Source organism: Drosophila suzukii, chromosome 2L (assembly GCF_043229965.1).
Source record: "Drosophila suzukii chromosome 2L, CBGP_Dsuzu_IsoJpt1.0, whole genome shotgun sequence".
Lineage (NCBI taxonomy): Eukaryota > Metazoa > Arthropoda > Insecta > Diptera > Drosophilidae > Drosophila > Drosophila suzukii.
In genome coordinates, this window is record NC_092080.1 from 7,291,765 (window position 1) to 7,311,966 (window position 20,202).

Consider the following 20,202-nt stretch of genomic DNA (forward strand, 5'->3'; position numbering starts at 1 on the left):
ATAATCAATTTATTAATCAAAAGCCTCCTTATTACTTGTACTATGAAATCTTAACCTATGAATCTAAATAAACGGTAATAAGATGTAATACTAATGGTAAACCTAAACCAATCCAACACCAATATGTAGCTAACTAATAGTAAAGGCGTTCGTTTCTAATTTGATTAAATTGATTAACCGTAAAATAGTTTATAAAGCTTCCGATATTTGTTGACATTTGCAGTCGTATGCAAAAGAGTTAGATCAAAATCTCCAACAGTATTTCCTTAGGTACGCCCCTCTGTATATATAGTGCACCTTCCTTATTTTTGTAGCTTTACACTTTCTATTCTATATTTTGGTATATAATTGTAAATATTTTAACGTATTTTTTTATTTTTTAAAATCTTAACCTTTATTTTGAAATATGTACAAAATACTCCACTCGAAAACCCCCAAAATCATGTAAAAAAATCCAAACCCTGATAATTTGAAGCAGCTAAGCCAGGTGGCAACTGTACCTTAAACGATGATTGCAGTGAAGCACAACAATGTGGATCGTCGGGACAATGTATCGATTCATGTCACACCTTCTGTTCGGGCGCCGTGAAGTGTGTTGCATCACGCCATAGGGTTACCATATGCATTTGCCCAAGCACCTTGACAAATACGATGGACTCGGACTGCATTCCGACAGAAAGGACAGACGAAACTACAACCCAACAAACTGAAACGACGACGGACTCCATCAGCGTAAAATACACTATTATGCAAATGGCAAATCAAACTGAAATGCGAACACGTTTTACCGATATAGAAGCCGAAAACGAAACAACTATTTCTTACACAAGTACAACCGAATCCTACAAGACTACAAAACAACTGTCGATTGACACTAGTTCCACTCATCCAGAAAATGACACTTTGAATAAAACTACTCTTAGTACAGAATCACTAGCATCTACCGTCCCATCAATCATCCACGAAATCACCACAAATATTCCGATAGATACAACACGAGGGAAATATTCTAGCGAAGTGACTACCCCAAAGGTAATTGAAGGAACTACTGTTCCTCTACGGACAACGGATAGGATTGTTCCGTCCGAAGTTCCCGGAACACCAACGACTTTCCCTCCTGGTACAACACCAGGAATAGTTACTGAACAAACGACGGAATCTACTAGGACGGTACCCACAAATTTTTATGATAACTCTTCTCTTAGTCCAGCATCATTAGAAACCACCGTCCCATCAATCACCGCCCAAACAACCACAAACATTCCGATCGGTACAACACGAGGACAAGTCACAGATCGGACGACCCAATATACTAGCGAAGTGACAACCGCAAAGGTCATTGAAAGAACTACTCTTCCTGAAGGGTACACGGATAGAAGTATTCCTTCTGAAAGTCCCGAAACCCCCCCGACTTTCCCTCCAGGTACAACACCAGGACAAATGACTGAACAAACTACGGAATCTATTAGGAAAGTACCAACGAGTTCTTACGATAGCTCAACTCTTAGTCCAGCGTCATTAGAAACCACCGTCCCATCAATCACCGCCCAAACAACCACAAACATTTCGATCGGTACAACACGTGGGCAAGTCACAGATCAGACAACTCAATATCCCAGCAAAATAACAACCGCAAAGGCCATTGAAGGTACTACTCTTCCTGAAGGGACAACGGATAGAAGTTTTCCATCCGAAAGTCCCGAAACACCCACGACTTTCTCTCCAGGTACAACACCAGGAGAAATGACTGAACAAACTAAGGAACCTATTAGGAAAGTACCAACGAGTTCTTACGATAGCTCGACTCTTAGTCCAGCGTCATTAGAAACCACCGTCCCATCAATCACCGCCCAAACCACCACAAACATTTCGATCGGTACAACACGCGGGCAAGTCACAGATCAGACAACTAAATATCCCAGCAAAGTGACAACCGCAAAGGCCATTGAAGGTACTACTCTTCCTGTAGGGACAACGGATAGAAGTTTTCTTTCCGAAAGTTCCGAAACACCCACGACTTTCTCTCCAGGTACAACACCAGGAGAAATGACTGAACAAACTACGGAATCTACTAGGAAAGTACCAAAGAGTTCTTACGATAGCTCGACTCTTAGTCCAGCATCATTAGAAACCACCGTCCCATCAATCACCGCCCAAACCACCACAATCATTCCAATCGGTACAACACGAGGCCAAGTCACAGATCGGACGACCCAATATACTGGCGAAGTGACAACCGCAACGGCCATTGAAGGAACTACTCTTCCTGTAGGGACAACGGATAGAAGTTTTCCTTCCGAAAGTCCCGAAACTCCCACGACTTTCTCTCCAGGTACAACACCAGGACAAATGACTGAACAAACTACGGAATCTACTAAGAAAGTACCAACGAGTTCTTACGATAGCTCGACTCTTAGTCCAGCATCATTAGAAACCACAGTCCCATCAATCACCGCCCAAGCCACCACAAACATTCCAAACGGTACAACACGAGGCCAAGTCACAGATCGGACGACCCAATATACTGGCGAAGTGACAACCGCAACGGCCATTGAAGGAACTTCTCTTCATGTAGGGACAACGGATAGAAGTTTTTCTTCCGAAAGTCCCGAAACTCCCACGACTTTCTCTCCAAGTACAACACCAGGACAAATGGCTGAACAAACTACGGAATCTACTAAGAAAGTACCAACGAGTTCTTACGATAGCTCGACTCTTAGTCCAGCATCATTAGAAACCACCGTCCCATCAATCACAGCCCAAACCACCACAAACATTCCGATCGGTACAACACGAGGCCAAGTCACAGATCGGACGACCCAATATACTGGCGAAGTGACAACCGCAACGGCCATTGAAGGAACTACTCTTCCTGTAGGGACAATGGATAGAAGTTTTCCTTCCGAAAGTCCCGAAACTCCCACGACTTTCTCTCCAGGTACAACACCAGGACAAATGACAGAACAAACTACGGAATCTACTAAGAAAGTACCAACGAGTTCTTACGATAGCTCGACTCTTAGTCCAGCATCATTAGAAACCACCGTCCCATCAATCACCGCCCAAACCACCACAAACATTCCAAACGGTACAACACGAGGCCAAGTCACAGATCGGACGACCCAATATACTGGCGAAGTGACAACCGCAACGGCCATTGAAGGAACTTCTCTTCCTGTAGGGACAACGGATAGAAGTTTTCCTTCCGAAAGTCCCGAAACTCTCACGACTTTCTCTCCAGGTACAACACCAGGACAAATGGCTGATCAAACTACGGAATCTACTAAGAAAGTACCAACGAGTTCTTACGATAGCTCGACTCTTAGTCCAGCATCATTAGAAACCACCGTCCCATCAATCACAGCCGAAACCACCACCAACATTCCGATCGGTACAACACGCGGGCAAGTCACAGATCAGACAACTCAATATCCCGACAAGGTGACAACCGCAAAGGCCATTGAAGGTACTACTCTTCCTGAAGGGACAACGGATAGAATTTTTCCTTCCGAAAGTCCCGAAACTCCCACGACTTTCTCTCCAGGTACAACACCAGGACAAATGACTGAACAAACTACGGAATCTACTAAGAAAGTACCAACGAGTTCTTACGATAGCTCGACTCTTAGTCCAGCATCATTAGAAACCACCGTCCCATCAATCACCGCCCAAACCACCACAAACATTCCAATCGGTACAACACGAGGCCAAGTCACAGATCGGACGACCCAATATACTGGCGAAGTGACAACCGCAACGGCCAATGAAGGAACTACTCTTCCTGTAGGGACAACGGATAGAAGTTTTCCTTCCGAAAGTCCCGAAACACCCACGACTTTCTCTCCAGGTACAACACCAGGAGAAATGACTGAACAAACTACGGAATCTACTAGGAAAGTACCAACGAGTTCTTACGATAGCTCGACTCTTAGTCCAGCGTCATTAGAAACCACCGTCCCATTAATCACCGCCCAAACCACCACAAACATTCCGATAGGTATAACACGCGGGCAAGTCACAGATCGGACGACCCAATATTCTAGCGAAGTGACAACCGCAAAGGTCATTGACAGAACTACTCTTCCTGAAGGGTACACGGATAGAAGTATTCCTTCTGAAAGTCCCGAGACACCCAGGACTTTCTCTCCAGGTACAAGACCAGGACAAATGACTGAACAAACTACGGAATCTACTAGGAAAGTACCAACGAGTTCTTACGATAGCTCGACTCTTAGTCCAGCATCATTAGAAACCACCGTCCCATCAATCACCGCCCAAACCACCACAAACATTCCAATCGGTACAACACGAGGCCAAGTCACAGATCGGACGACCCAATATACTGGCGAAGTGACAACCGCAACGGCCAATGAAGGAACTACTCTTCCTGTAGGGACAACGGATAGAAGTTTTCGTTCCGAAAGTCCCGAAACACCCACGACTTTCTCTCCAGGTACAACACCAGGAGAAATGACTGAACAAACTACGGAATCTACTAGGAAAGTACCAACGAGTTCTTACGATAGCTCGACTCTTAGTCCAGCATCATTAGAAACCACCGTCCCATCAATCACCGCCCAAACCACCCCAAACATTCCGATCGGTACAACACGCGGGCAAGTCACAGATCAGACAACTACACATCCCAGCAAAGTGACAACCGCAAAGGCCATTGAAGGTACTACTCTTCCTGTAGGGACAACGGATAGAAGTTTTTTTTCCGAAAGTTCCGAAACACCCACGACTTTCTCTCCAGGTACAACACCAGGAGAAATGACTGAACAAACTAAGGAACCTATTAGGAAAGTACCAACGAGTTCTTACGATAGCTCGACTCTTAGTCCAGCGTCATTAGAAACCACCGTCCCATCAATCACCGCCCAAACCACCACAAACATTTCGATCGGTACAACACGCGGGCAAGTCACAGATCAGACAACTAAATATCCCAGCAAAGTGACAACCGCAAAGGCCATTGAAGGTACTACTCTTCCTGTAGGGACAACGGATAGAAGTTTTCTTTCCGAAAGTTCCGAAACACCCACGACTTTCTCTCCAGGTACAACACCAGGAGAAATGACTGAACAAACTACGGAATCTACTAGGAAAGTACCAACGAGTTCTTACGATAGCTCGACTCTTAGTCCAGCATCATTAGAAACCACCGTCCCATCAATCACCGCCCAAACCACCACAATCATTCCAATCGGTACAACACGAGGCCAAGTCACAGATCGGACGACCCAATATACTGGCGAAGTGACAACCGCAATAGCCATTGAAGGAACTACTCTTCCTGTAGGAACAACGGATAGGAGTTTTCCTTCCGAAAGTCCAGAAACTCCCACGACTTTCTCTCCAGGTACAACACCAGGACAAATGACTGAACAAACTACGGAATCTACTAGGAAAGTACCAACGAGTTCTTACGATAGCTCGACTCTTAGTCCAGCATCATTAGAAACCACCGTCCCATCAATCACCGCCCAAACCACCCCAAACATTCCGATCGGTACAACACGCGGGCAAGTCACAGATCGGACGACCCAATATTCTAGCGAAGTGACAACCGCAAAGGTCATTGACAGAACTACTCTTCCTGAAGGGTACACGGATAGAAGTATTCCTTCTGAAAGTCCCGAGACACCCACGACTTTCTCTCCAGGTACAAGACCAGGACAAATGACTGAACAAACTACGGAATCTACTAGGAAAGTACCAACGAGTTCTTACGATAGCTCGACTTTTAGTCCAGCATCATTAGAAACCACCGTCCCATCAATCACCGCCCAAACCACCCCAAACATTCCGATCGGTACAACACGCGGGCAAGTCACAGATCAGACAACTAAATATCCCAGCAAAGTGACAACCGCAAAGGCCATTGAAGGTACTACTCTTCCTGTAGGGACAACGGATAGAAGTTTTCCTTCCGAAAGTTCCGAAACACCCACGACTTTCTCTCCAGGTACAACACCAGGAGAAATGACTGAACAAACTACGGAATCTATTAGGAAAGTACCAACGAGTTCTTACGATAGCTCAACTCTTAGTCCAGCGTCATTAGAAACCACCGTCCCATTAATCACCGCCCAAGCCACCACAAACATTCCGATAGGTACAACACGCGGGCAAGTCACAGATCGGACGACCCAATATTCTAGCGAAGTGACAACCGCAAAGGTCATTGACAGAACTACTCTTCCTGAAGGGTACACGGATAGAAGTATTCCTTCTGAAAGTCCCGAGACACCCACGACTTTCTCTCCAGGTACAAGACCAGGACAAATGACTGAACAAACTACGGAATCTACTAGGAAAGTACCAACGAGCTCTTACGATAGCTCGACTTTTAGTCCAGCATCATTAGAAACCACCGTCCCATCAATCACCGCCCAAACCACCCCAAACATTCCGATCGGTACAACACGCGGGCAAGTCACAGATCAGACAACTAAATATCCCAGCAAAGTGACAACCGCAAAGGCCATTGAAGGTACTACTCTTCCTGTAGGGACAACGGATAGAAGTTTTCCTTCCGAAAGCTCCGAAACACCCACGACTTTCTCTCCAGGTACAACACCAGGAGAAATGACTGAACAAACTACGGAACCTATTAGGAAAGTACCAACGAGTTCTTACGATAGCTCGACTCTTAGTCCAGCGTCATTAGAAACCACCGTCCCATCAATCACCGCCCAAACCACCACAAACATTTCGATCGGTACAACACGCGGGCAAGTCACAGATCAGACAACTCAATATCCCAGCAAAGTAACAACCGCAAAGGCCATTGAAGGTACTTCTCTTCCTGAAGGGAAAACGGATAGAAGTTTTCCTTCCGAAAGTCCCGAAACACCCACGACTTTCTCTCCAGGTAAAACACCAGGACAAATGACTGAACAAACGACGGAATCTACTAAGAAAGTACCCACGAGTTCTTACGATAGCTCGACTCTTAGTCCAGCATCATTAGAAACCACCGTCCCATCAATCACCGCCCAAACCACCACAAACATTTCGATCGGTACAACACGCGGGCAAGTCACAGATCGGACGACCCAATATTCTAGCGAAGTGACAACCGCAAAGGTCATTGACAAAACTACTCTTCCTGAAGGGTACACGGATAGAAGTATTCCTTCTGAAAGTCCCGAGACACCCACGACTTTCTCTCCAGGTAGAAGACCAGGACAAATGACTGAACAAACTACGGAATCTACTAGGAAAGTACCAACGAGTTCTTACGATAGCTCGACTCTTAGTCCAGCATCAGTAGAAACCACCGTCCCATTAATCACCGCCCAAACCACCACAAACATTCCGATCGGTACAACACGAGGCCAAGTCACAGATCGGACGACCCAATATACTGGCGAAGTGACAACCGCAACGGTCATTGAAGGTACTACTCTTCCTGTAGGGACAACGGATAAAAGTTTTCCTTCCGAAAGTCCCGAAACACCCACGACTTTCTATCCAGGTACAACACCAGGACAAATGACTGAACAAACTACGGAATCTATTAGGAAAGTACCAACGAGTTCTTACCACAGCTCCACTCTTAGTCCAGCAAAATTAGAAACCACTGTCCCATCAATCACAGCCCAAACCACCACAAATATTCCGATTGGTACAACCCGAGGGCAAATGACACAACAGACGACCCAATTCCCCAGCGAAGTGACAACCGCAAGGCCCATTGAAGGAACTACTCATCCTGAAGGGAAAACGGATAGAAGTTTTCCTTCCGAAAGTCCCGAAACACCCACGACTTTCTCTCCAGGTAAAACACCAGGACAAATGACTGAACAAACGACGGAATCTACTAAGAAAGTACCCACGAGTTCTTACGATAGCTCGACTCTTAGTCCAGCATCATTAGAAAGCACCGTCCCATCAATCACCGCCCAAACCACCACAAACATTCCGATCGGTACAACACGAGGCCAAGTCACAGATCGGACGACCCAATATACTGGCGAAGTGACAACCGCAACGGCCATTGAAGGTACTACTATTCCTGTAGGGACAACGGATAGAAGTTTTCCTTCCGAAAGTCCCGAAACACCCACGACTTTCTCTCCAGGTACAAGACCAGGACAAATGACTGAACAAACTACGGAATCTACTAGAAAAGTACCAACGAGTTCTTACGATAGCTCGACTCTTAGTCCAGCATCATTAGAAACCACCGTCCCATCAATCACAGCCCAAACCACCACCAACATTCCGATCGGTACAACACGCGGGCAAGTCACAGATCAGACAACTCAATATCCCGACAAGGTGACAACCGCAAAGGCCATTGAAGGAACTACTCTTCTTGAAGGGACAACGGATAGAAGTTTTCCTTCCGAAAGTCCCGAAACTCCCACGACTTTCTCTCCAGGTACAACACCAGGACAAATGACTGAACAAACGACGGAATCTACTAAGAAAGTACCCACGAGTTCTTACGATAGCTCGACTCTTAGTCCAGCATCATTAGAAACCAACGTTCCATTAATCACCGCCCAAACCACCACAAACATTCCGATAGGTACAACACGCGGGCAAGTCACAGATCGGACGACCCAATATTCTAGCGAAGTGACAACCGCAAAGGTCATTGACAGAACTACTCTTCCTGAAGGGTACACGGATAGAAGTATTCCGTCTGAAAGTCCCGAGACACCCACGACTTTCTCTCCAGGTAGAAGACCAGGACAAATGACTGAACAAACTACGGAATCTACTAGGAAAGTACCAACGAGTTCTTACGATAGCTCGACTCTTAGTCCAGCATCATTAGAAACCACCGTCCCATTAATCACCGCCCAAACCACCACAAACATTCCGATCGGTACAACACAAGGCCAAGTCACAGATCGGACGACCCAATATACTGGCGAAGTGACAACCGCAACGGTCATTGAAGGTACTACTCTTCCTGTAGGGACAACGGATAGAAGTTTTCCTTCCGAAAGTCCCGAAACACCCACGACTTTCTATCCAGGTACAACACCAGGACAAATGACTGAACAAACTACGGAATCTATTAGGAAAGTACCAACGAGTTCTTACCACAGCTCCACTCTTAGTCCAGCAAAATTAGAAACCACTGTCCCATCAATCACAGCCCAAACCACCACAAATATTCCGATTGGTACAACCCGAGGGCAAATGACACAACAGACGACCCAATTCCCCAGCGAAGTGACAACCGCAAGGCCCATTGAAGGAACTACTCTTCCTATAGGGTACACGGATAGCACTATTCCTTCTGAAAGTCCCGAAATACCTACGACTTTCCGTCCTGGTACAACACCAGGTCATATGACTGAACAAACGACCGAAACAACTACGGAAGTACCAACAAGTTCTTACGACACCTCCACTCTTAGTCCAGCAAAATTAGAAACCACTGTCCCATCAATCACAGCCAAAACCACCACAAATATTCCGATTGGTACAACACGAGGGCAAGTGCCACAACAAACGACCCAATATCCCATCGAAGTGGCAACCTCAAAGCCCATTGAAGGAACTACTTTTCCTGTAGGGTACACGGATAGAACTATTCCTTCTGAAAGTCCCGAAATACCTTCGACTTTCCGTCCTGGTACAACACCAGGTCATATGACTGAACAATCGACCGATACAACTAGGGAAGTACCAACAAGTTCCTACGACAGCTCCACTCTTAGTCCAGCAAAATTAGAAACCACTGTCCCATCAATCACAGCCCAAACCACCACAAATATTCCGATTGGTACAACACGAGGGCAAGTGCCACAACAGACGACCCAATTTCCCAGCGAAGTGACAACCGCAAAGCCCATTGAAGGAACTACTCTTCCTGTAGGGTACACGGATAGAATTATTCTTTCTGAAAGTCCCGAAATACCTTCGACTTTCCGTCCTGGTACAACACCAGGTCATATGACTGAACAATCGACCGATACAACTAGGGAAGTACCAACAAGTTCTTACGACAGCTCCACTCTTAGTCCAGCAAAATTAGAAACCACTGTCCCATCAATCACAGCCAAAACCACCACAAATATTCCGATTGGTACAACACGAGGGCAAGTGCCACAACAGACGACCCAATATCCCATCGAAGTGGCAACCTCAAAGCCCATTGAAGGAACTACTCTTCCTGTAGGGTACACGGATAGAACTATTCCTTCTGAAAGTCCCGAAATACCTTCGACTTTCCGTCCTGGTACAACACCAGGTCATATGACTGAACAATCGACCGATACAACTAGGGAAGTACCAACAAGTTCTTACGACAGCTCCACTCTTAGTCCAGCAAAATTAGAAACCACTGTCCCATCAATCACAGCCAAAACCACCACAAATATTCCGATTGGTACAACACGAGGGCAAGTGCCACAACAGACGACCCAATTTCCCAGCGAAGTGACAACCGCAAAGCCCATTGAAGGAACTACTCTTCCTGTAGGGTACACGGATAGAATTATTCCTTCTGAAAGTCCCGAAATACCTTCGACTTTCCGTCCTGGTACAACACCAGGTCATATGACTGAACAATCGACCGATACAACTAGGGAAGTACCAACAAGTTCTTACGACAGCTCCACTCTTAGTCCAGCAAAATTAGAAACCACTGTCCCATCAATCACAGCCAAAACCACCACAAATATTCCGATTGGTACAACACGAGGGCAAGTGCCACAACAGACGACCCAATATCCCATCGAAGTGGCAACCTCAAAGCCCATTGAAGGAACTACTCTTCCTGTAGGGTACACGGATAGAACTATTCCTTCTGAAAGTCCCGAAATACCTTCGACTTTCCGTCCTGGTACAACACCAGGTCATATGACTGAACAATCGACCGATACAACTAGGGAAGTACCAACAAGTTCTTACGACAGCTCCACTCTTAGTCCAGCAAAATTAGAAACCACTGTCCCATCAATCACAGCCAAAACCACCACAAATATTCCGATTGGTACAACACGAGGGCAAGTGCCACAACAGACGACCCAATATCCCATCGAAGTGGCAACCTCAAAGCCCATTGAAGGAACTACTCTTCCTGTAGGGTACACGGATAGAACTATTCCTTCTGAAAGTCCCGAAATACCTTCGACTTTCCGTCCAGGTACAACAGCAGGTCATATGATTGAACAAACGACCGAAACAACTAGGGAAGTACCAACAAGTTCTTACGACAGCTCCACTCTTAGTCCAGCAAAATTAGAAACCACCGTCCCATCAATCACCGCCCAAACCACCACAAACATTTCGATCGGTACAACACGCGGGCAAGTCACAGATCAGACAACTCAATATCCTAGCAAAGTAACAACCGCAAAGGCCATTGAAGGTACTACTCATCCTGAAGGGAAAACGGATAGAAGTTTTCCTTCCGAAAGTCCCGAAACACCCACGACTTTCTCTCCAGGTAAAACACCAGGACAAATGACTGAACAAACGACGGAATCTACTAAGAAAGTACCCACGAGTTCTTACGATAGCTCGACTCTTAGTCCAGCATCATTAGAAACCACCGTCCCATTAATCACCGCCCAAACCATCACAAACATTCCGATCGGTACAACACGAGGCCAAGTCACAGATCGGACGACCCAATATACTGGCGAAGTGACAACCGCAACGGCCAATGAAGGTACTACTCTTCCTGTAGGGACAACGGATAGAAGTTTTCCTTCCGAAAGTCCCGAAACACCCACGACTTTCTCTCCAGCTACAAGACCAGGACAAATGACTGAACAAACTACGGAATCTACTAGGAATGTACCAACGAGTTCTTACGATAGCTCGACTCTTAGTCCAGCATCATTAGAAACCACCGTCCCATCAATCACCGCCCAAACAACCACTAACATTCCGATCGGTACAACACGAGGCCAAGTCACAGATCGGACGACCCAATATACTGGCGAAGTGACAACCGCAAAGGTCATTGACAGAACTACTCTTCCTGTAGGGTACACGGATAGAACTATTCCTTCTGAAAGTCCCGAAATACCTTCGACTTTCCGTCCAGGTACAACACCAGGTCATATGACTGAACAAACGACCGAAACAATTACGGAAGTACCAACAAGTTCTTACGACAGCTCCACTCTTAGTCCAGCAAAATTAGAAACCACTGTCCCATCAATCACAGCCCAAACCACCACAAATATTCCGATTGGTACAACACGAGGGCAAGTGGCACAACAGACTACCCAATATCGCAGCGAAGTTGCAACCGCAAAGCCCATTGAAGGAACTACTTTTCCTATAGGGTACACGGATAGAACTATTCCTTCTGAAAGTCCCGAAATACCTACGACTTTCCGTCCTGGTACAACACCAGGTCATATGACTGAACAAACGACCGAAACAACTAGGGAAGTACCAACAAGTTCTTACGATACCTCCACTCTTAGTCCAGCAAAATTAGAAACCACTGTCCCATCAATCACAGCCCAATCCACTGCAAATATTCCGATTGGTACAACACGAGGGCAAGTGCCACAACAGACGACCCAATTTCCCAGCGAAGTGACAACCGCTAAGCCCATTGAAGGAACTACTCTTCCTGTAGGGTACACGGATAGAACTATTCCTTCTGAAAGTCCCGAAATACCTTCGACTTTCCGTCCTGGTACAACACCAGGTCATATGACTGAACAATCGACCGATACAACTAGGGAAGTACCAACAAGTTCGACCCAATATCCTAGCGAAGTAACAACCGCAAAGACCATTGAAGGAACTATTCTTCCTGAAGGGTCAACGGATACAAGTATTCCTTCCGAAATGCCGGTATCACCCACGACTTTCCCTTCTAAAACAACAACAGGGCAAATGACTGAACGAACGACCGAATCTACTAGTTCTTACGATAGCTCTACTCTTAGTCCAGCACCATTAGAAACCACTATCCCATCAATCACAGCCGAAACCACCACAAACATTCCGATCAGTACAACACAAGGGCCAGTGCCAGAACAGACGACCCAATATCCTGGCGAAGTGACAACCGCAAAGGCCATTGAAGGAACTACTCTTCAAGTAACGGACATAATTCCAAAAGACATTACCGTGACAGATAGCCCTACGTTAGAATCAATTAAAAACTGTAGAATAGAACATGACTGCTTGGACGAACAGATTTGCTTAGGAGGGCTGTGCATATCGCCCTGTGAATACTTTACCAACCTGTGCACGGTGCAGAATCTGACTATTTGTCGTACATTGAACCACACCACTATGTGCATCTGCGATACCGCCGATGATGTAAATAGACCCGATTGCTCTATGAAAGCAGGTAACTAAAGTTGTGTATATAGGTTGTAAGTCTTGTTATCAAATCATAATGAATGAATTGCAAGGAACCACAGGGTTGCGGTAAACTCTTGGCATCGTCGACTACTTTCAACGCCAATCACAAAACTGGCAAATTGTAGTAGCCTACTTCAGTTTGATGTCATGATTTCTTTCTCTTCTCTTGGAACGCCAGCCATTATCCTTCTTGTGGCCCATATATATGTATGACAAGCCATTCAAATCGTGCGGGAACCTTGCATGCAACCATATGGAGTATTTTCTGCAATTCCCGTGTGTTCTTTGTTTTCAACTTTTCCAAATGCATTTGTCTCTGTTACCCCTCTTATTTTTACTGCTTCTCTGGCTGTATTTCGTCGAAAGCCTTGCACCTTCACCCACCGATCTCTTCACCACGAGCAGCACCCGAGATAGTTTGAACTCTGTGTGTCCACCAAAGAAAGCTTTTGACCGAATGCCAATGGGAGTTCCCGGGGAATTCACTCTCTACAGCAGTCGTTTGCATGTCGATTTATGTTGCAATGTTGCTCGTTCATGTTAGTTGCCTGCTTGTTGTCTGCCTGAATGCCTGCTGCAAGAATCATCATCAAATCCTCAGCCATAGTCCACACCACTTTGAATGTTTCTCGTTATGTCTTCGAATGATCTCAACTCGCATGTCCTTTATCTCAGTGCGACACCTTTAAAATGTGTTCTAATCTGTGTTGATTTTTTTGTATTTAGTACATACTCGTTGTCCTTAATCATGTATCGTAAGTGTATTAGAAAAATGTTTTGCATGTGGTATATGGATTACTAATAATAACAAACCTTAGCTAATAAATGCACTAACTCACTTAATGCTTTTGCATGTGTATATGTTGTTTTAAGAAACAGCTTAAAACTAAACAATTTTTAACTAATGCTAAGGCCTGCTACATAGTATTTAGTTTGCTTGAATCTGGAATTGAACAGTTAGAATAAGGATATTAAAAGAAAAAGTTCTACTAACTGCATTGAAAAATTAATGAAAAAGAAAACTACCTACCGAACAGGATTCTTGACCTAAATAAAAGGAATGACTTAAATTATTACGACTTAAATTATTAACGCACATATGTGCTAAGATAAAATGTCTCTGAGTACCCCAACTAATTCGATAATGTCCTTTGCGTACAGAAATCGGTTGCGCATCGAGTGATGAGTGCCCCTCCCAGCAGGCGTGCATTAATGCTCTTTGCGTGGATCCTTGCACCTACGACAATCCCTGCAGCCGTAATGAAGATTGCCGTGTGTTCAACCATCAGCCGCTGTGCTCAGCCGGTGGGTATCAATGAACATTTCGAAATTGATTCAAATGAATAATATTTTAATCCTGCAGAACATGGTCGCACACCTGGCTGTGAGCATTGTCCACCAGGCGCGAACTGCGATCCCACGACAGGTGCTTGTATAAAGGGTAAGTTCGACTAAAAGTTCTTTAACTTAATCAAGCTAAAACTCCTAATGTTAAGTGTAAATACAATGTGTACATATTCTAATATTAAATTAACCTCCCGTTACCCGTGTAAATACATCTCTCTCCTTAGCTAACGTAACAATAACAACTATTACTACCAAGAACTCCACATCTACCAAGATACCAACGAAACCAAGAACAACAGCTAACCCAAACACAGGCGTCAAAACGACGCCGACAACCACAAGGGTCACCACAAGAACCACGACCACAACCACTACTACCACTTCCTCCACTAGCACTGAATCGAGCACAATCACAAGCGCTACTAACCAGACCAGTAAGAATCACAAACCAGACACAGAAAGCACCACCTCCCACACCGATGCCACGAGACGCTATCGCGATGGTGAGAACAATATAACCGATACACCAACTCCAAGGCCCACGGTCCAGATGACAAAGTTGCGAGGCGAAGATATCATAGGCGACAGTCAGAGGCGGTCTACTACGACGCCCAAAATGAAGACCACCCGGCTGGATACTTCGAACGAAGTCCCAGATACCACTACACCTTGGCCGATCGAGCTGCCAACCACGGAGGGCACCACCACGGAGGTCTACAACACCATGATTGCTCCGCTGGGCAACACCACTGACACCTCATTAATTAACCCATGTACAGTAGATACTAACTGTGCTCCTAGCGAGCACTGTAAGCTGGGCCATTGCCGTAAGAAAGGTATATTAACTTTATATGTGACATGCACGCCACTTTGGGATCTAACCCATTGAATCCCTTTAAACTGGCTACATATGAAGTCAGATTTAAATGTGGCGATCTCTTTTTTCCCAAAGTGGCACTAATACAGTTCAATTGTACATAAATTTCTATGTATAGGGCTTGTTTCCGGCACTACCAAATAATTTTGTTGTAAAAATTGTACATACCTAGCATAGCCCTTGTACATATTTATGGTTTTGTTAAAAAGAAATATCATCATCATTTAATTAACTATTTAACTCACTAAATCCTTTCTAACAAGTAGAACCGCCGGGTTCACCGAAAACACCCGAACCCTGTCAATCTAACAACGACTGCATCGAGAGCGAGGCCTGTTACATGGGTCTGTGCCAGGATCCCTGCGAGTTTGCCAAGATTTGTGCCGCGACTGCCAAGTGTACGGCCAAAAGTCATCGACCAGTTTGCACCTGTCCGCAGGGCCATGAGGGCAATCCGATGGTCAAGTGTGTAACCACTCAAACCTCAAGTAAGGCACTAATCAATTAATCAACCAACTTCATTTAATGCATGGGATTAACTATCAAGACTTTGACTATAAATGCTTCGCTTTTGCTTCCTTGATAACATGGTTTACCAATTTCCAGTTGAATGCACTGACGATTCGGACTGTGGTGTCACGGAAGCGTGCATAAATCAGCTCTGCCAGCATCCTTGCGATGTCCATGATCCTTGCGCCACGAATGCCGTTTGCATTAACACCAACCATGCAGCCGATTGCAGCTGTGCAGATGGCTTCCAGGGCAATGGATTTGTTGGCTGTCAGCCAGGTTAGTATACCCATAATCAACACGATGGCGCACCTATGTTGTCCTTCAAAAAATCCTCTGCTAATGTGTCACCATGTCTCGTTTTCAACAAATCTCTCTCTTTCATACACTGTACAAATCCCCGTACACCACGACACATGTATAAAACTTGTACCGTCCCAACACCACAATCAACTCTAAAAACCAACCAACAAACTATAAATACACCCACCGATCCAACCGAATCGCACCGTAATCCTAACCAAAACCACAGCACGTACCCATGTCTGTCAATACAACGAGGACTGTCCGCCGACGAAGCTCTGTGATCGCCTGAACCGTCGCTGCATTAATCCCTGCCAAGAGGACTCGTGCGGCGAGAATGCCGAGTGTATACCCGTGAACCATGGAACTGACTGTCGCTGCCTGCCCGGATTCCTCGGAAACGCCTATGTGCAGTGTCTTCCCAGTCAGGGTTGCCGTTCCGATTCCGAGTGTGATTCCAGTCAGGCCTGCATCAACGGAAAGTGCTCATCGCCCTGCCAGTGTGGAGCTTTTGCCCTCTGCGATGTGGTCAACCATCGCGGTGTATGCAAGTGCCCTCCTGGCTACAACGGCAATCCCCAGGTGGGCTGCAGTCCACCTCAAGACCCTTGCGACCCCAATCCATGTGGCTTAAATGCCCTGTGCGAGCTGGACAATGGTAATCCCATCTGCTACTGCCCCAAGGGTCTTACAGGAAATCCCTTTAAGAATTGCAGTGAGTATTGTCTATAGGTATAAGAATTATAAGAGATCCTAAGCTAATCCTTATTTTGATCTTGTTATAGTTCCTGAGGGAGACGAGTGCACGCCAAATCCTTGTGGACCCAACTCTGGATGCCGTCGCGTGGATGGCAACCCGATTTGCTTCTGCCTGCCGGAATACGAGGGTCAACCGCCGTCGATTCCCTGTGAACTGCCCTCAAACCCCTGTGATCCGTCGCCATGTGGACCAAATACCCAGTGCTCCGTTCTCAGCAACGGTTTCTCAAAGTGCACCTGTCTGCCGAACTACGTGGAGAGCCCGAACACCATCCGAGGCTGCGTTGAACCTATCAATCCATGCGACCCCAATCCCTGTGGAGTTGGTGCCATCTGCGATTCATCGCGTCAGCCTGTCTGCTACTGTCCGGACAACAAGATTGGAAATCCGTTCCGGTTGTGCGACAAGCCGGCTGTTACCATTGAGCTTTGTCAACCAGGACCTTGCGGCAAAAATGCCGACTGCTATGTGGCTGGAAATCGCGAGGAGTGCTACTGTCGCTCCGGATATGTGGGAGATGCTTATCAAGGATGCCGTGAACCCAGTCGCACCGTTTGCGATCCCAATCCTTGTGGACCCAATGCTAACTGCGTGGTGGCCGGCGACGGACAAACCGCTTGCGTTTGTCCCGACGGCTTGTCCGGTGATCCCACATCCCTGATTGGTTGCCACGGCTACGAGTGCCAGGTAGATGCAGATTGTCCCAACAGTAAGGCCTGCATGGGCTACCGCTGCTACGATCCCTGCCCCGGAGCCTGTGGCCAAGGAGCCCACTGCCAAGTCGAGGAACATCACCCAGTTTGCTCCTGTAATGCCGGATTAACTGGCAACCCAGGAGTTCGCTGCTATGCACTGGATCATACCAAGACAAATCCTTGCGTTCCAAGCCCTTGTGGCAGGAATAGTGAGTGCAAGTTGCTGAATAACCGAGCTGTCTGCTCCTGCATCCCAGGTTATCTGGGTGATCCTCAGTCGGGATGCCGGCCAGAATGCGACATCAACTCGGATTGCGGTGATACCTTGTCTTGCATTAACCACAAGTGCGTGGATCCCTGTGCCGGAGCGATCTGTGGCATCAATGCCATCTGCAATGTGCGCCAGCACACTCCAGTATGTCTCTGCTTGGACGGATTCGTGGGCGATGCCTTTTTGCAGTGCGTACCCATTGGAATACTGAAGAACGTTTCGAGGGATCCGTGTGCCCCGTCACCCTGTGGACCCCATGATGTTTGCTCGGTGTTTGGTGATGGAGTGGCTCTTTGTGATCCCTGCTTTGGGCCCAATGCCCAGCAGAATCCCCGCTGCCGACCAGAGTGTGTGGCCAATTCGGATTGTCCGTTTGATCGCGCCTGTTTGGGCCTGCGCTGTCAGGATCCCTGTCCCGGATCTTGTGGACGAAATGCCATCTGTAATGTGTACGAACACAATCCCGTCTGTGCTTGCCCCACGGGTCTTTTTGGAAATCCCTACGAACAGTGCACGACGCAGTCGGTGGTAGAGCCACCACCACAACCAAGCTGCGCCAAGCTCCGTTGTGGTGCCAATGCAGAGTGCAAGCGTCAGCACAGCGGTCTGGCCTGCGTCTGCCGCAAGGGTTACTTCGGAGACCCACACATCGGTTGCAGACCGGAGTGCGTGCTGAACAGTGACTGTCCTGCGGAGAAGGCCTGCCTAAATTCCAAGTGCGTGGAGGCTTGTGCCGGCGTTTGTGGCATCAATGCCATTTGCCGTGTGGTCAACCATGCACCGGTTTGCATCTGTGCCGAGGGTTATAGCGGAGACGCCTCCATTGCCTGCAATCCCTTCTACCTGCCGCCACCGCTAGTGCGACCAAATCCATGTGAGCCATCGCCCTGTGGACCGAACTCCCGCTGCAAGACCACTCCAGATGGTTATGCAGCCTGTTCCTGCCTGCCGAACTTCAAGGGAGCTCCACCAGTCTGCCAGCCAGAGTGCGTGGTTAGCTCGGAGTGTGCCCCCAACCAGGCGTGTCTCAACCAGAGGTGTGCCGATCCCTGTCCGGGTATCTGCGGTGGAGGTGCTCGCTGCGAAGTGCTCAACCACAATCCCATTTGCTCTTGCGAGGCCAACTTCGAGGGCGATCCATTTGTGGCCTGCTCACCCGCTCAGGATCCAGGTCGCGATATCGCTGTGGCAAAGAACCCATGCGTGCCATCCCCCTGCGGACCTAACTCCATATGCCAAATCAAACAGAACCGACCAGTCTGCTCATGTGTGGCCAACTACATTGGTAGCCCACCGTACTGCCGGCCGGAGTGCACGTTAAGCAGTGAGTGTCCTACGGACAAGGCCTGCATCCAGGAGAAGTGCCAGAATCCGTGTGCCAACATCTGCGGGCACAATGCCCGTTGTACGGTCATTGCGCACTCCGCCCACTGTAGCTGCGATGATGACTACGAAGGAGATGCCTTTATCGGTTGCTCCAAGAAGGTTACAGCAAGACCCAATGACCAAATCAATCCATGCTACCCGAATCCTTGTGCCGAGAACGCTGTTTGCACACCTCACAATAATGCCGCTCGCTGTACCTGCATTGAGCCCTACAATGGCGATCCGTACAGCACCGGTTGTCGTCCGGAATGTATCTACAGCTCGGAGTGTCCCTCGTCGCTGGCCTGTATCAAGCAGCACTGTCGCGATCCCTGCACAGCTGCCTGTGGAGCTAATGCGGAGTGCGCAGTGGTAAATCACTTGGCCTCTTGCAGTTGCACTCGAGGATTCGAGGGTAATCCGTTCGAAGGATGCAAGCGAGTGTCAATTGTGCGACCCGAAAGCGTATGTGAGCCGAATCCGTGTGGACCCAATAGCGTCTGTCGCACCGTCGAGGGACATCCCACGTGCAGCTGCCAGGTGGGTTATTTCGGAGCTCCGCCCCAGTGCAGACCCGAATGTGTGGTCAGCTCGGAGTGTGCCCAGCATCTGGCCTGCATCAACCAGAAGTGTACGGATCCCTGTGCGGAGAATTGCGGATTCAACGCCAAGTGTCGGGTGAACAACCACAATCCCATCTGCTCCTGCCCACCCAACTATGTTGGCAATCCATTCGAACAATGTGTGCCGAAACGTAAGT

At 47.3% G+C, this 20,202-nt stretch overlaps 1 protein-coding gene across 31 annotated transcripts in view; it reads left to right on the forward strand.

The window, feature by feature from the left end:
- The window catches only part of dpy (fibrillin-like protein dumpy), a 135,048-nt gene that overhangs the window by 65,422 nt on the left and 49,424 nt on the right, over positions 1-20,202 (forward strand). For 16 of the 31 annotated variants that reach the window (XM_070999601.1, XM_070999600.1, XM_070999599.1 and 13 more), the window contains 8 exons: positions 476-13,300; positions 14,476-14,619; positions 14,678-14,755; positions 14,886-15,497; positions 15,805-16,026; positions 16,145-16,327; positions 16,581-17,066; positions 17,137-20,196. In XM_070999601.1, the coding sequence (XP_070855702.1) occupies positions 476-13,300; positions 14,476-14,619; positions 14,678-14,755; positions 14,886-15,497; positions 15,805-16,026; positions 16,145-16,327; positions 16,581-17,066; positions 17,137-20,196 (17,610 nt within the window). The remainder of the gene's footprint in view (positions 1-475; positions 13,301-14,475; positions 14,620-14,677; positions 14,756-14,885; positions 15,498-15,804; positions 16,027-16,144; positions 16,328-16,580; positions 17,067-17,136; positions 20,197-20,202) is intronic. The other 15 variants (XM_070994263.1, XM_070994264.1, XM_070994265.1 and 12 more) reach the window with 6 other exon arrangements.